Below are 18,112 nucleotides of genomic sequence, written 5' to 3'. Positions count from 1 at the left end.
TTCTCCTTTCTTGATTTTGTAATCTCTTAAGAAAATTAAGATTAACACTAAGACTATTCTGGTGATTAGGTGGGTCTTACTTGCTAGCATTGATAAAATCTTGTTTTTTTTCCTTTTTTTAAAAACTAATTCCGAATAAATTCATGGTTTTTTCTTCATTTTGCTCTTTTCTTGTAGGCACACTAAGATTTCTCTCTCTCTCTCTCTCTCTCTCTCAAATCCTAAATTCAATAGTGTTGTAAGAATTAGAGTTGGTGAATTATAAATGATTTTTTTGAAGTATTTTCTAAATTCTTTTTATTTTTTTTTTGTTTTCTAAATGGTACTTGTTGGTGGCATTGCATCATGTTTGATAAACAAACAATAACTAGTACTAGTGACTAGATATGTAAGCACTGGAGCACTAGTACTAGCATAATATATGACGTCTACTTTAGAACTAACTTTTGGCTTCTTTTTTTTCTCCTTTTTTTTCTTTTTTTTTCCTTTTTTTCTTATTTTTTCCTTTTTTTTGGGACTCGAGTTTGGGTACTGAAATACATGCCACAAGAGTTGATTCGAACCCTGTACCTCCCTTTTGAGAGAGACAACGGCGCAACCGCTGGACTTTAGCCGCAACCGCTGGGCTAAAGCCCATTAGGTTACTTTTGGCTTCTTTAGGTTACCCACTTTTCATGCCATGCTAACACCCAACAAAAACAAAAAGAAGTTAAAAAAAAACCATTCCATGCCTTAATTAAAAAAAAAAAACTTTAGCTTACCTACCTTACATGCCATGTTAAAAACAAATCATTAAATTGCATTAAAATCTATCATTGTGTCCTATAAGAAGATAGAGATTAAGCCCCATTCTCATTAATCTAATCAACCCAACCAACTAACTAATTGCTTTTACTAACCCAATCAATTATCTTTTAGTAGTAGCTTGTAGGAAACATTTCACCTTTTTTTGTTTAACCTCTTGGGATTAGACAAGAAACCTATTATTTTCTAGTTAAGAGGTAGAGATTAGCTCACTAATTTAATCAAGCCAGCTGATTATTAGTTTTATTAATCCAGTTAATTATGCTTCAACTGTAGCTTGTAGGTAATCTTTTTCATCAGCTATGCCTCCTTTTTACTGGAATTCCTTGGGATCAGAAAAGAAATCATGGTGGACAGGTATGTGGAAACAATTAAAGCAAAATCATGAAATTCAAATTAAATGTGCAATAGTATAGCCTTATGTGCATTGCTGGTATTGCAACATCCATGGTGGGCTTTCTCTCTCTTTTTTAATTTTTATTTATTTATTTTTGCACAAATTACTGTAGATGGAGGCTGACTGTTGTCTTGATCGGATGAATGCATATAGTGGGGTTGGTGTAGGCATGAAGTGAGGTTAATTAAAGCACACTTAAATATGATTAAGTGAGCTGATTAATCACTAGGGCTTGGCTAATACAATCTCATTACTACCTCTTTTACAGTATAATTAATTTTCCTCGTTTGATTCTTGGATTTTTCTGCCAACCCCCCCCCCCCCCCCCCAAAAAAAAGCTTGTAGTTTTGCTGGAAAAAAAATGATCTGAATCTGGGCGTGCAACGGCTCTAATTTTTGTGTAGGTGAATTGCCTGCATGCTAATATGCTGATTAAGCGATGGGAGATTAATCGATTTAAACTGGCAAGCTTTTTTGATTTTGCGGTGAGAGAGTAACGAGGTTAAATGGGATTAATGAAGTGTCTTTTTCTGCGTTTGTTTTTGTGTAGAATTTAGCAGGTGTTGCAGGTGCAGTGAAGATGCCTTGATCAGCTGCTACTTCCATGGAGGCCAATGACTATATTAATCCAAGGGCCAGGAGAAAAGCAAGGCAAGCTGTGAGGAACCACACAGCATTAATTAAGAACTATTATACACATCCTCATGCTGCGCCCACTCCTCCTGCAGCATTCATAGCTTCTCCTGTCTGCCTCTCACCTCCGCGCCTGCCCTCTAAACGGCTCACTAATGCGCGTCTCGCAGCTGATAAATCGCCCACACAGGACGCTAACCACTGTTGGTTTCCGCAACCGAGTGTCATTACCAACCCTAACTGCAGGAGAGGGACTGCTAATCACCCCTCATTAGCATCAGCGATGTTTCATGAACGAAGGCTTCCGAACAGATTAAATGCTAATCAGAAAACCTCATTTGAGCTCAGTAGATCACCCCCACGAAGTAGAAAAGCAAAAAGCATCAATAATTCTAAACGGCCGGGTAGCTTTGTGACAGATACGAAGCTGTTAGATGGCATTAATAAGAAGATTAATAGACAATCTCATGTGATTAGAAGAGTTAATACGCCCATTATGGACCGCAAGAGATCAAGGCGAAAGCTCGGCACATTATATTCTAAGAAAGCTCCCGCTAATCCCTCTCCAATGGCGACTAATCATACTTCTAACCGCTATAATCACCAATCCCCAAGAGCTTTCTCTCTCCTCACATTGCAAGAGTATTTGCATGAAAGACCTCACCTGGCTGCAGCTCAGGCTATAAACAGCATTAAGGAGTGTGAACCTTACATGGTTTCTTCCCACTCTATGGATAGATCTACTGATACCATGCCCCTTCTTTCATCAGATTTGCAAACCAGTTACACAAGGAAACCTCGCCAAGCCGACGCTGCCGCAGGTTACAGCATGAAGGCTCCCATCTACACTAATTTCAGGAGCAAAGCTAGTAAAATCCATGAGCATTTGCAGAAGCATGAATACCCATCCGGCTTCTCTTCTAAAGAAGATATGGTTGATGATGAGGAGGAGATTAATGATGCCCTTAGTGTTAAGGGGCATTATGGCTGTGTGCCTTGGCATAATGTGTCTTCTGGGGCTCAAAAGTATAGGAAGAAGAGAATCATCATGGACCTGGCTGGGAGGAGCTTTGCCTGCGGATTTCTGGTCTCGAGATCATCAAGAAGGCATAACAAGAAGAGTACAATGGCAAGGCCGAAAACTGCGCAAATGAGGCCTTTCACCAAGAGTGAAATATCGCAGAGGTTTTCAACATCAAGTAATTGTGGATCTGAAACTGCTCCTCTGCTCACGAATGCAGGGGCATATGATCACCACTTATGTAGCCGTTGTTATCCCGCATGCGCGCCTCCCCCTCCCATTATTAGAGGGAAGCTGCAGCTCATCAGTAGCAGAGAAATGGATGATAGTATGCAAAGAGAATTACACTTTCATCGACAAAGTGGAAGTACAAAGGCTAGTGGATATGGAGGCATAGACAGGAGAAATCAGCTACATGGTACAACAACAAGGAAGAAAGTCTTAAAGTCCAAATTGAGGGGTATGAATAATGACGATGACAGTGATGGTGGTCATCATCATCCTCATCACCCAATGAAAGACAGAGATGAAATCCATGGACATCTGAAGAGCATTGCTGGAGAAAGCCGTGAAAAGCACCGGAGTCTCAGTCAGAAGTACAGGCCAAGGTCTTTTGAGGAGATGGTTGGCCAGGGGATGGTGGCACAGGCTCTCTCCAATGCAGTGGTGAGGGGCAAGATAGCACCAGTGTATCTCTTCCAAGGGCCAAGAGGCACAGGTAAGACATCAGCGGCAAGGATTTTCGCTGCATCAATGAATTGCTCATCAAAAGATAGAGGAGCAATGGCAAGGCCTTGTGGGTTCTGCAGGCATTGTGAGAGCCTGTCACTGGGGAAAACCTGCGATGTCAAAGAGTTTGATGCAGCAGGAAACAATGGCATTGACAGCATGAGATCTCTCTTAAGGCTCATCTCCATGTGCCCACAATATAGCAAATACAAAGTTTTCATCATTGATGAATGCCATATGCTTACTAGGGAAGCATGGAATCTCTTCTTGAACATTCTAGAAGAGCCTCCTTGGTATGCTGTTTTCATTCTTATCACTACAGATGCTGAACAAATGCCCCGGACGGTGGTGTCGCGGTGTCAGAAGTTCCCTTTTCTCAAGATCAAGGATGCTGATATCCTCTCCAGGCTGCAGAAAATTTCTGAGATAGAGAGGATTGACATTGAGTGGGATGCATTGCAGCTCATCACTTCCAGATCAGATGGCTCGATGCGCGACGCAGAAATTACTCTTGATCAGCTCACCAATCTGGACCAAAAGATCACTACAGCTATGGTTCGAGAAATGGTATGTGCATTAATCTTCTAATTAAGAGATTGTCGAGTCCAGTGATGTTTATTATGAGCTGAATTATTACTTGATATGTTCACCCTTTGATGAGTTGCTCAAGTGTATATGGGTTGGTGGACATACAGTAGCTCACATTAGGTCTATAAAAGGTGATGTAAATATTGCATTAAGAATTGTCTAATTAAGGATTGCATTACTTATTTTGTGTAATATTGAAGTTAATGAAGTACTTGAAGTAAGGTAAAGAGTACGTTGATATATATAAGCTAATGAAGTGGATTAAGTGATGGAAGCACTGCATTGCATGGCTTATAATTGCATTCCTGTCTGTAGACTGTCAGTAAACAAGGATTATTGCTAATTGCATTAGGATCAAGTGATCTATGTAGGATTGTAAGACTGTCACTAAACAAGGATTTACTGCTAATTGAATATAATGTTAACGGATTATGTGATGAAAGGATTGCGTATTCGTTGTAGGCAGCTTGCATTGCAAGGCTAAGTGTATTTTTACTGCAAATTTCAAACCCATCTCGAAACAGAATCTAGTTTGCTGATTGCATTTAATGCTAATATGATTATGAGTTGCCCCACGTTGCTGCATGTGTATGGACGTGGTGAAAAGGGCTCAAAAAGCTGCAGGCTCTAAAGTGAGCTATTATTATAAGAGCAGAGAAAGCGTTGTAATTCAATATTTAAATTATCCGTAGCCTCTCTCTCTCTCTCTCTCTCTCTCTCACACACACACACACACACACACATACAGACACAAAATCCAGCATTAGTTGCAACTTGCAACTTCTCTCTCTCTCTCTCTCTCACACACACACACACACGCACGCACACGCACATACAGACAAAATCCAGCATTAGTTGCAACTTCTCTCTCTCTCTCTCTCTCTCTCGCACACACACACAAAACCCAGCAATAGTTGCAGCTTCTCTCTCTCTCTCTCTCTCTCTCTCTCTCACACACACACACACACACATACAGTCTCTCTCATGTCACACACACAACCCAGCAATAGTTGCAGATTTCTCTCTCTCTCTCTCTCTCTCTCTCTCTCTCTCTCTCTCTTCCTCACACACACACACACACACAACCCAGCATTAGCTGTTGCAGCGGTGCATTCGGCAATTATGGCAGATCATAATCGCTCTCCAAAGCATAAGCATCAGCTTTTCCTAACCAGAAATATTGAGCTGCAACGTTGCTAATGCTTTGGATTTTTGTTTAGCTTTTTGAAAATCTGAATGCTGTACTGTTGATAAAGCTCTCATTTGGTTCTGGTTCTTAATTTTAAAGGTGGGTCTTATTCCGGATGAGAAACTGGTTGAGCTGCTGGAGCTGGCTTTGTCCGCGGACAGTGTGAACACAGTGAGGTGCATAAGGGAGCTGATTGAATCAGGAGTGGAGCCCTTAGCACTCATGTCCCAACTGGCCAATCTTATTACTGATCTCCTGGCTGGCAATTTCATCAACAACAACATGCCTGCTGAAAACACAAGCAACTGTTTCCCCTTTTCCGGACATCACTGTAAGATAAATCCAACATACCACGTTGTTTAATCACGATTATGATTAATTCATTCCCAGCAATTCACAGACCTTTATGTTTTCCTTGTATATTCTAAAAAAAAACATCATAATTTAAATGTGTATTTTTTATATGTGCGCTCTCTCTCTCTCTCTCTCTCTCTCTCTCTCTCTCTCTCTCTTTTAACACATACAGGCACAAATAAAAAGGCAAATACAACATACATACATCTATCTGTCTATACATGTATGTATATGCATGCATGCATACATGTATATATATATGTATGTATAGACAAATATATATATATATATATGTGTGTGTGTGTGTGCATACATACATACATATATATGTGTATATGTGTATATACCCCACACACACACACACACACACACACACATATATATATATATATATATGTATGTATGTATGTATGTATGTATGTATGCGAGAGAGAGAGAGAGAGAGACGTTATATATTTCAATTAGGTCTATTTACATTATAAAAAAAATAGATATATTCTACACAAGGGATAGTTTTTGTATTAGATCTGCTTACAAGTGTCATATAAATTAGAACAATGTATTGTTTATTGCTTTTAATATTATTTGGATATGCACACATACATTCTGTGTGTGTGTGTGTGTGAGAGAGAGAGAGAGAGAGAGAGAGAGAGAGAGAGACCATTGGACCATTTGTCTCTCGATATGAAACACGAGCGGCATGCTGATCAATCTTTTTGTTTGATGTCTCATTTTCTTACCTTATGTCGGATCGACAGTGAGCAAACAGGAGCTGGAAAAGCTGAGGCAAGCTTTGAGGATCTTGTCGGAAGCTGAGAAACAACTGAGGGCTTGCAACAACAAGGCCACCTGGTTGACAGCAGCTCTACTGCAATTCTCGCCGTTAGATTCCCTTCTGCATCATCGCCACCTTGCGATCCAACCGTCCTCATTGGGCACCAGCGTCACGCAGAGTCCCATGGCTCTTCTTGACACGAGTGAGAAAGAAACTGCGGATTTGTCATGCAGCAATACTATCAATACTGCAACTATCAAGCCGCCATGGTGTAGAGGTGATCAATGCCAAGAAGAACAGCAACACATACTGCAGATATCAAGCATGGAGAAATCCGAGAACCCATCTGCTACACACACTGATTTACATCATTATAACACTAAGATTAGCTTAACCCATGATGGGTCATTAGTGCCTAATTATGGGGGCTACTACCCTAACCCTTCACCGCCTCGAAAGGACATCAGTGTGGCTAGTGAGAGTTTAATGCAATCTCCATCAATAATTCCAGATTTTTCCTGTGGTGAATCTCTGAGTGACAGCAGAATCAATGGCAAAGATATCACCATGGATGGCATCTGGAAAAAGGTTTTAGAAGGCAGTAATTCGAGTGCTCTCCGACAAATATTTTGCGGGCAGGGAAAATTACTCTCACTTTCAGTCTCTGAAGGTATGTTTTTGGGAAATGTATAATATTACTCATATACCAGGGGTAATTTATCTCCTAATCTCTTAAATTTCTAATTAATCCATTATTTTCTAATTAATCTCTTAACTTCAGTCTCAGAAAGCATGTACCTGATTTTTTTTAAATTATTACTCTCATATGCCAGTGTTAATTGATCTCTTGATTTTATAATTAATCTCTTAATTTTATCATTAATCCCTTAGTTTGCTAATTTACCTCTTAATTTTCTAATTGATTATTGGTAGCTCCAGTATGATGAATCACACTCTGATTCCGGTAGTTTTTGTATTAGTGGGGTGATTAATTTTTGACTGGTTCTTGTGTTTGAGTAAGAGCCGTTTCAATTAGCACTATTGATTGGTTTACTGACCTTGGCTTGGTGTTCTGCGAAGGTTATGCAATTGCTCATCTGGAATTCCGATCGGTGGAGGACAAGTTAAGAGCAGAGAGAGCTAAATCAAGCATCTCTAATGCGTTCCAAATGGCATTGGGTTGCCCAGTTGAAGTTAAGCTCAGCCTTGCATCTTCCCAAGAAGACATTAAGCACAGAGAGAAGGACTTGAAAAGCAAGAATGGTTCTTGTGGTGGTGCAGCAGAGAAACCATCAATCAGCCATAAGAAGTATAGGAGGAAGAAGACCAAGATTAGATCAAATTGGAATCGAAATCAAGGTTTCATGCTGGCCAAGTACTATTCCAAGCATGATAATTCATCAAATTTCTCCATTAGCCATAGATTTATGGGTAATTATCCTCATACCAAAGGTCACCACATGATTAGAGACTCATCATCAGATGAAAGCTTTACTGATTGGGTTATTTGCAAATCAGACTACACCCAAGATCTTCAAAAGCATGCCTCTGCTAAGATAATACCTCATAGGAGACTTGATCAGAGGATAAACGAGCCTAACTTTGAGAGAGATATTGGGTACCCTTCAAATGCCTTCCATGCAAATGGATTAGTTGAAGAGGAAGGTGATGATGTGAGTGTGGATGATTACAGCCAAGATTTGTTGTATGATAATCCTAATGCTTCATTAAGGGTGGAGAGGGACTCAGCTGGCTTTGACTCCACCTACTCACAGTCATTTAATGAACATGAGCTAGATTATGATCGGAATAACATGTAAGTAGTGCAATATACTTGAAACTTTAGGTTGCTGTGGTCATGACAGTATCCATTATGTGCAACTTGAGATGTTTTAGATATGGCTCTCCCTCTAATCTCACTTTTGTTTGGTTTTTTGATTGCCAAGGACTCCTGCATTTAGAACTGGTTACCTGTGTTGGAAGGGCTCTTCAAAGAAAGCAACACAAGAAGCAAAGGTTTGTGTTGCAATTTGTTAGTGTTTTGACCAATGGGTCATCATAGTATAAGACCAATGGAACCTTAATGGTTGGGTTGCACTTTGCCCTACCTCTCTCACAATTGGATTTTCCAACCTTAATGGTTTGCTCTTTGCATGTTAATGAGCTTTGATTACTTCTCCACTTTTCCCTCTTGCCATGTTTTGTGTTTACATTGGCAATTGTTTTGTGTTCACAGGTGAAGCAGCACAAACCAAGGAGGAGGAAAAGGAAGATCACCCCTTTGCTGAGCTTTGTTCCATGTGCAAATGCCAACTCAAAGAGCTAAAACCTTGGTGTTACCTTAAAAGTGAATATATATTAGGAGGCCAATAACAAGGCCATTGCATTTATGCCAAGTAGCTCAAATTCATGGAGTTTGGGGTTTAAAAACATTTTATACACATTATTTTATAGGTGGTGTAGTGTACTAAAGATGGCACTTACAGGTGGTGTAGTGTATTAAAGATGGCACTTACACAGGGGCATTCAATTTGTACATTCATCACACGCTAATGCTAATTCCACTTAGGTTAACTCATTAATCCATCCATGCCTTTGGTATTTGAATACCTTTGTTTCCTATATTGCTTACTCAAAAGCCCTTTTTTTTCCTCCTTGTAGTTTTTTTTTCCATCTAGAAACTTTTTAATGCTAAAAAATTTTAGATGTTTCAATGGCATTTATCATGTAAGGATGCCAAATCTGGTATATATATATTTCATTGTAGGTAGTTAAGGTGTTTGATTTTTTATTTCCTATACCTAGTAATATAATGCAGCATCCATCTCCAAAGGTCCTTTTTTTTGCCAATTTCTTGACCTTATCTTCTTTTATATTTTTTAGTAAAAGGATAGAAGCCATGTGGAGGTGGATGATCTCTCTCCATGTCCTTCATATTGGTGTTGATTTGAAAATGCTGCCATGTGTATGGCATATACCTAGTTGAGTAAGAGAGCATGGGTGATGTGTATGTGAGGTGTTAGGTTTGCAATATCCTGTTTGGATGGGAAGGTTCCTTAGCATTAGTGATGAATATAGTGCAGGGTGGCCTAGGATCTTTTGTTGGATAAGAGTGATGTGTGTGTGTTGTGGGGTTGGGGGGGCATATAAGTAGTGTAGATTCGTGTTTTGGGTAGGGAGGTACTTTAGGTTATGCATGAGTTCTCATGAAGGTAGAGAGAGAATGTGGCATTTTTAAAAGGGAGGGTTCTTTGAGAGACAAGAAGATTTGATGAGTTGGGAGGGCTAAACCTAACTAGTTGCTCTAAAGTAAGAAGTTGGAGTGCTAAACAACTTGCCTACCAGTTGGAAACACCATTGTGTCATACAATATGAAATGCATGACAAAGTGGGTTGACTTGTACATGGAGTACACAAGTTAAGAAGTTTGATTTGCTAAAACCTATTAGCCAGCGAGAGAGCTTTGTGTGTGTGTGTGTGTGTGTGTGTGTGTGCGCGCGCACAGATGCACGCGTGTGCATGACATGTTGTGTGTATGTTCACATGTGTGCATATGCATTCAAGCACATGTAGAAAAGCCTTGTCTTTGCACCACCTTTGCAACCTTGTGCACCATCTTTGCAACTTCATGGGAGAAGTGGTTGCGAGGAGTGCGGTTGTGGGTTAGCCTAGAGCAAAGTGGACATGGAGAATTACTCTACCCAAGACCACACATACTCACAAAGTAGGCAAGTAGACAATTAGTACACATGCACAAGAAAAAAAGAGATGAGTGAGAGTAAACACAAATGTCATCCAATTGTAGAGTGAGTATACAAATCCTTTTTTATAGACCAAGAAAGTGGAATCCTAGATCCACAAATCTCTCATAATTGATTATGTAAATTTCTCCAACTCTTGCTTTAATTTCTCAAGTGTATCCTTACAAACTAGCTTATGTAGAGCTACTTAATCCTTAACATACTCCCCTAAATCTAGATTTTCATGATTTTTTTGAAAATCTATCCTTCTCTCTTTTAACAAAAATCCACTCAATCCAATGATAGGAGGGGTGCATAAATAAGGAAGACCACATGCCAACAGTTGATGTAGATTCATGTGATAAATATAAAAGAAAATTTTTAATATCCTTCTCTCTATAGTTGGGCATCTTAATAAGCTCTATGTAGAAAACTAATGAAGTCTCCTTATGATCAATAAACATACAAACACTCCAAGGCCTTATTATGGATATGAACATCTTAGCTTATGTGCATGCACTCTACTTAAATATGATTCATTTAGTGTTCTAAATCTAATGTGAAGGTTATGGTAGTAGCAACATGTTGATTAAAATGTGACACGCTAACCTACAATGAAAAACCCTCTTAAAAAATATGGAATTAAAAACACCATTGAAGCTATATATAGTTATGTAACAAGGAGCGTATGCTTACTCATGCCCCATTTCAAATATTGTACTCCAATGTAAAACATGAATCTAGAGAAATGCAATCAATGCCTCTTATATGATAAAATAACCTAGATGATGATTATAAATTGATTGTGGGAAAAACCTTTAAACCCTTACCTTGAGTCTTTGACATAACCATCTAATGCTAGATGATGCAAGGCCTTATGCAATTATTTTCTCTTCTTTTGCTTGACTTCTTGTGTAATCGATCCAAATGGTAATTCACAAGGTTTGTAGCACTTCCAAGGCAATCAATCTAAATAAATTATCAAAACAAAAGTGCTCCTAAAAATTTCTCTTATTTAAACATGGCTGAATTTCTTAGATAAATAACTCATCAAAAGAAAAGTGCTCCTAAAATTTCTCTTATTTAAACACATGGCTGAATTTCTTGGATAAATACAATAAGCAAGTAAGTTTAAATATGAACAAAATATACTTTGAGTGTAATGTAACTTTGGTACTACGTTGCAAGATTCCTATGTGACAACTTGTTAAATAATAGAGAGGGTTTATTGAGCATGCATGAGAGCTTCTTGCTTATAAACTCCAACAACTACCTTAGCTATGGAAAAGAAACAGAAATAACTTTGAGAAACATTTGTGAATTTTAGCTATGTCACACAAACATCAACTCTAATAAACAAAAATCTAGTTGTTTTGTGAATAACAATATTGTGAGAAAAGTAGGTAATATTTCTTACAAATAATAACTCTAGGAAATATTTATTTTTAATGCTAAATTTTGACATTTTTAAGTTTCAAAAAGGTGTGTATACTACAAATGTCATGTTCAAAAGGGGAGTGAGCTCTGGCTAGCTGGTTAGCATGGGGAGCAATCAAAGGGCGTGCCAAGGATACAAGAAGTCAAAGCCTTACAAAAGAAGAGATAAAGCTGATGAACTGCCTTTGCTATGGAAAAGGAAGAGCAATAACTTTAAGGAATCAATATTTAAATGTTTTGTGAATCTTAGCTATGTCACACAAATAGCAACTCTAGTAAAACAAAAATCTATTTGTTTTGTGAATAACAAAATTGTGAGAAAAGTAGGTAGCATATCTTGCAAATAAGAACTCTAGGAAATATTTAATTTTATGCTAAATTTTGACACTTTTAGCTAAGTTTCAGAAAGGTGTTTATACTATGAAGTTGATGTTCAAAAGAGGAATAAGCCTTGGTTAGCTAGTTAACATGGGGAGCTCAATCGGAGTGTCAATGATGCAAGAAGTCAAAGCCTTAGCAAAGAAGGTATTAAACTCATGAATGACTTCATGGATGGGCCCCTGCAAGGTTAATTATGCTTATAAAAGGTAAATTAATGGCCTTCATTAACTTTAAATAGGTTTCCAATGCCAAAAAAGGTCTCAAAACCAAATTTTGACTTAAAGAGCTTCATTTTTATGTGTATTTATGATATTAGATACTTGTGATGAAACAAGGATATGCCCAAGGACATGTGCTAGGCCATATGTGTTGTATTAGAAGCTAGGAGAAGAAAAAGCTAGAGAATATCCTAGAAAATAAGTTATGGGCGATGGACAAGTGTGAACACCCATACCTTAAGTTGTATATAAGTCTAATTCTCAAAGCTCAACACACTTGTCAAGATCTTACCTTAGCCTTGTCAAAGCATGTGTCATTAGGTCTTGCCTCTTCGAGCCGCAAATGCAACTTCACTATATGGGTATGCTAGCTCATCTGATGTCCTCACTCTATTGCCATATTGGAATGCTTCTTTGCCAAAGAGGTGAAGTGAGATATCTCTATACCTTAATGGAGGGAACACACCTATTTAAGTCAAGAGCTTACCTTAGCCTTGTCGAAGCATATGTCATTGGGTCTTGCCTTTGACCCATAAATGCAACTTCCCTATGTGGATGTGATAGCTCGTCCATTGTCATACCGGAATGCTCCTTCCAAAGGGGTGAAGGGAGATCTCTCTATGCCTTGATGGAGGAAACAAGAGATAGGACACTAGTTTTAGTGATGGTTGGGCACCCTTGGTTGGCGAGGCTTTGGATGATGCATCCCCTATATCTTGGTTAAGGTGGATGACTTCTACATCCTTATCTTATAAATTATCCACTAGGTCTATTGCCTCACGGCGGCGGCAGCACAGGCGCATAACACTCATCAAAAGATATCATGTCTAGAGACGATGTGAAGCCTCTTGCTCTTAAGATCGATCATAAATAGCTTAATAAACAATAGTCTTTTATGGGTGTTGTATTTTATATGGAGATGATTGGTTCTAGCAATGTAATCCCGCATTGTTTCTCCTTCGTCTTACTTGAGATTATATATCTATGCAATTGGGTTCCATCTGGCTCCACTAGGTGAGAATCCCACAATGAAGGTGTGTACAATGAGTTGTACAATGAAGGTGTGTACAATGAGTTGTACAATCACATTTCCATCTTCTAAGAAGAATCCGAGTTTCAACAATGGACGAGTTCTCGTGAGTGCAAAGTCTTTACAGGAACAAGTAGCTCCCCACTCATTCTATGGATTACAAGCCATAGTAAATATTGGGTCCCAAGAGTTGCATATCCCTCTCGAGGCAACCTCTAATCATTCATGAGGGGGAGGAGTTCTATATACTTGAGGAATCTCTTTCATCCAATTACTCTCGGTAATAGTTGATATTTCATTGAACTCAAACCCACAACCAATAGCAATCTTAGACAGCCCGCCCAAATGTCTTCCAACTCAAAAGAATGTGATAGATTTATGCAGCCCCTTTCAAGATAACAGCAAAACTGATGCATCAGGCTCATCCACTACTGTAAGAGGAGATCATAAGAGCATTTTGGAATACCTTTGGAGCATGAAGAAGGGAAACACATTAACAAAGATTTTGTTGAATGTCAAAGAGGTTATCAAGGCCGTGGAGATTCCTAGGCAATATAATGGTGATATTGCATTTGAGTTCCCACCAACCATGGGAACACACTCAGGAATGGACTTCATGGAGCATAAGTATGATCCCCCCACTGGTGGTCAAAGCCACAAACCTCTAATATTGCCTTCCCTGGAATATGTCAGAGAAGCCATTACCTAGGTAGTTTGAAGTGTGTGAATGAACTTTGCCTACATTTAAAGAACCACAGGGTGTCAAATACATCATATTTTATTGGAAGCATGCTAAAGGCACCAACTAGTGGAGAGGAGTGTAGCAATGCATCTAGAAAGCTCCTTTGCCATTACTACTCATTTCCAGCAATGTGCGTTGCTACATGCAATTGCTACATCTATTATATGATGCCCTCTAATGAGACGATGAGTAGATTAATGATACACATCGGCTTTCATTAACATAATGTACATGCAGGCACATCAAAGGCACTAACTGTGATAGGACAAGGAAAATGGTGTCCAAGGTGCTAGGGGTAGATCGCAATGCTGGGGAAGGAAGGTACAATGTGTGTGGACAAAGAAATTGTAATGGCAACACTAGTGCAAGAAGGTGGTTCCTCACATTTCATTGGGGAACAAGAGATCATCAACATTGCAGAGGAGATGGGACCACTAGTGGAAGAAAGCTGGTAGGCTAATCTGGCAACTATGTTGGTGTAAAAGAGTTATTAAAATCTAGATAAGTAAACTGTGATATTTGAACAATTTAATTTTTAGGTTTCGGAGGTCAGTCACTCTGCAGCCCGGTAAGGGCCTTTAAAGGAGAGCTTTGTCTTGGATGCACTTCTGAAGCTGAAGCAAGAGTGTAGTTATGACTTCTTCCACGGAACTGGGTTCTCGAGTCAAGGTTCCTCAGGTGAGAAGTGGTATGCTTTCAAGATGTCCACCGTTGGACCCGCGTAAGGGTTGGATTTGGTGAATCGAATGCGATGGACCGGCTTTGGCAACCTGTGACATGCATGGATACAATTCGACCACACTTGAAGAACATCAAATTGGGTGACCGTGGCTTGTCATGTGTATGATCCAAGGTAGTATATTACCAATGTAGAGTATTTAGGTAGTTAGAGCTAGCTAATTGTGTAACCTCTTAAATGACTAGAGTTTTCACGTAGCATGTAGGATCTTCTCATCACACGATTGCAACGTGTGAAATGAAAGAGGAGGATATGGAGGCCCAATGTTTGTTTCGGGAATACATTAATGAAGTGATGGCCAACCATGGTTGTGAGAGGGAAGATTTCTTTGATTTCATGGTGGCAGACGAGGCTCAAGCTAATTGGAATGCAATTCGGCATGTGTTCAATGGTGGAAAAAATGACGTCCTGAGATAGATAGGGAGAGGCCTTGCCTATTTCATTGGGAGGAGATCATGGTTGCCCACACAACAAAGTATGTGTGTGTTACGTCTCAAGGAGAGCACAAAGCAATGTGCGAGAAAAGGCGCATGGCTCCTACCAGTGAAGCTGCATTAGTGGTGATATAAGTGGAGGCTCAATTGATACGTCAATGGTGGCACAATGGTCATGTGATGGATAGGAATTTGTCGGCAACAATGGACTCTTGGTTGAGCTAGTGGGAGGTGCACATAGCACATTGGGGTTTAGTCATGACAACGATATAGAGAAGTAATGATGGTCCAAATACCCCAAGAACAAACCTAGTAGAAAGCAAGCTTGGAAGTTGGCTGGCAGGGAAAGGATATAGGTGCAAGATTTCTCTTTACGATGCATGTACTACCGATATGGCAAATGCAATTTTGCAAAGCACAAAGGCAATCTCTTACTCTCAAGGCAAGCACATAGGGAGAGGTCCAAGCTTGGAGAAACTAAAAGAATGGTGCTCTACAAGCCTAGCCCAAGTGGTCCGAAGAACAGTTAATCAGGCAACTGAAGGAACACCCATGTATAAGGCGCCTACCCCTCTCACCAGTGCCAAAGAAAGTGCATGTTATAAGAGACCGTCGGTTATGGTCATTGATATTGATGATGAGGCCAGGCATCAAGCAAAGTACGATATACATGAAAGAGACCGCAAGTATGCTGGAAGGCCATGGAAGATCGATTTCAAGGAGCATGATACAAGCAGTACTCCAAAAAGAACAACGAAAGTCACAGACGGCAATGTCATTGAGTGCATGGTGAATGAAGCAATGTGGAAAATCCAAAGAACATGCATTGGTATCAAGGTCAAATTCATTGGTAGCAAGGTCACATGTAACGGAATGCCTCGTGGGGGTAAGAGGTGTGGGAAACACATAGTCGGATCTACTAAGGGTGTGCCTGCACCTTCCTTTGCCAACAAGCACCCTAATGGTCTCATTAGACAATGGATGTGGTTCTACCCTGATCATGTGCTTCATTGCTATATTGTGGACACCAACATAGACCGAAAGCCCAATCCACCACCCAAGATATGGCCAGTTGCTATAGGAACCAACCTCAGAGATGAGGAGGTATATTTATTATGGGATGGTGGATACAAGATGGAGAGCAAGAATGCAAAAGGTGTCATGCACACCCCATGGCGTAGCAGTGGGGCTTCAAGGTTCTTTACAACTGCAACTTCAAAAGATCTGCCATATGGGTCCACTACTAACATAGAGGCCAGTGGCTCAGGCATGCGAAATGGCATAAGAGTCAAGTATCGCACATCGATATTAGAGGAAGCGGCCAAAAAAATAAAGGCTGTTTTGAAAATAAAAGCTATGGTGGTAGAACAAGTGCAGAGATTGGAGCACAAGTATGAAGTTTTTAAGATCGAATCGCACAGGGATGATACACACGTGGAAAAATATGATGTGCATGTGAAAGATGAACCGTGATTTTGCAGATAGAGAATCTAAGAAGAAGTTGTATCTTGAATTTAAGTACTTGTACTTCATTTATTTACATGTGCTAGGCTTAAGCCAGAGCGAGAATATGTTCATCCACCAACCTATCCTATCCGACCTTGCACTTTCCAATGCCTTGTCTCGTAGGAGAACGTACCCTAATTTAGACAATTGAATGCATGGATAATTGGTTGACCTATGTAACCTTTGTGGAAGTAACCTCATTGTAGAGGGTTCAATTGTGCAATGTCAATCTCCCCGCCCCCCCTCCCTCCCTCCTCTCCCTCTCGCTATGGGTTGTGCATTTTCAAGCAAGTCCGGTATTGTAGAATGTTGTCATGTATTGAATGAATGGTATTCACATTACGAGCATTCATGGGTTTGAAATCTTGCAAGAGGAGGGAAAAGTGAGGGTGAAGGTGCTCCAATACATACTCGCCCTTTCCCAAACAAGTTCAAAAGAGGCCTTTATTATTGCCGTGTAGAAAACCGAGGAAAGATGCCTTTATTATTAACATTAAAAAAGACAAATATAATTTTTTATTTCATTTGTTGGAAAAGAAGAGTGCACTTCTCCCACTATTATAAATATAGAGGCAAGCTCCAAAGCACTTTGTTGTACACCATTGCCACCAAGCCTTGTTTTAGTAGAGTACACCACCCTAATCCCTCCTTTGTTTTGTTTGTGATGGCCTCATCAAATGCTAGCATTGAAGCTATTGCTACGCGTATCCAGAGATCAAGAAGAAGACCATAGATGGTGCACAAGCATAGAAAGGTCTCACATCCTTTCCATATACTAGAAATGATGATGCTATTTCTCAAGCTAAGGACAAAGTGGTGGGCTTAATTGTGATATGGCGAGGCCATGGTTTTATTGATGAATTGTCTGAGCGTGTCTTGCTAGAGGAAGTGTGGAAGGGTACGAACACCGTTCGCTTACTTTGTGCCTACACCCCAGAGAATAAGTGAGGCCCATAGTAGTAAAGATGATAGTTTTCACCTTTCAGTATTTGGAAGTTGTCATGAAATGATCTTGGTTTTATTTCAATTTGACCAATAACCTCAATGTAGAGGATGTGATGTTGACATGTTTTTCTGTGTTGAGTCCCTCTGGCTCACTATCGCCCTCTCCCTCTCAAATATTTATGTCATGTTGCTCTCTTCAACTTGCTTCCGCCCTCTCTCTCTCTTGATGGAGGGAGAGGGGTTATCTATTTGGAATCTACTCACCCGATTCCCAAAAAGCACTCGCTCGAAAATGCTCGCAAAAACAAAACCCTAGTCCAAGCAAACTAGAAAATGCTTGTAGAACTGACTGAAAGTGTGCAAAGTGCTTTTAAGCAGTGCAAAATGATATTTGCATTGTTTTGAAATCAATGCAAGGCATTGCTTTGCAAACTAGATCCAACACATAGA

At 39.7% G+C, this 18,112-nt stretch overlaps 1 protein-coding gene across 1 annotated transcript; it reads left to right on the top strand.

Annotated features, from left to right (window-relative positions):
- Positions 1-1,525: 1,525 nt before the first annotated feature.
- Positions 1,526-9,068, top strand: LOC147617714 (uncharacterized). Its single transcript, XM_086775965.1, has 7 exons — positions 1,526-1,601; positions 1,752-4,151; positions 5,461-5,692; positions 6,474-7,160; positions 7,571-8,306; positions 8,437-8,506; positions 8,727-9,068. Exons 2-7 carry the CDS (start codon positions 1,806-1,808, stop codon positions 8,814-8,816), a joined length of 4,161 nt encoding a protein of 1,386 aa, XP_086632091.1. The 5' UTR covers positions 1,526-1,601; positions 1,752-1,805; the 3' UTR covers positions 8,817-9,068.
- The last annotated feature ends 9,044 nt before the right edge of the window (positions 9,069-18,112 follow it).

Source organism: Cibotium barometz, chromosome 36, assembly GCF_041138505.1.
Source record: "Cibotium barometz isolate CiBa-2024 chromosome 36, ASM4113850v1, whole genome shotgun sequence".
Classification (NCBI taxonomy): domain Eukaryota; kingdom Viridiplantae; phylum Streptophyta; class Polypodiopsida; order Cyatheales; family Cibotiaceae; genus Cibotium; species Cibotium barometz.
This window is presented reverse-complemented; position numbering and strand designations above follow the sequence as displayed.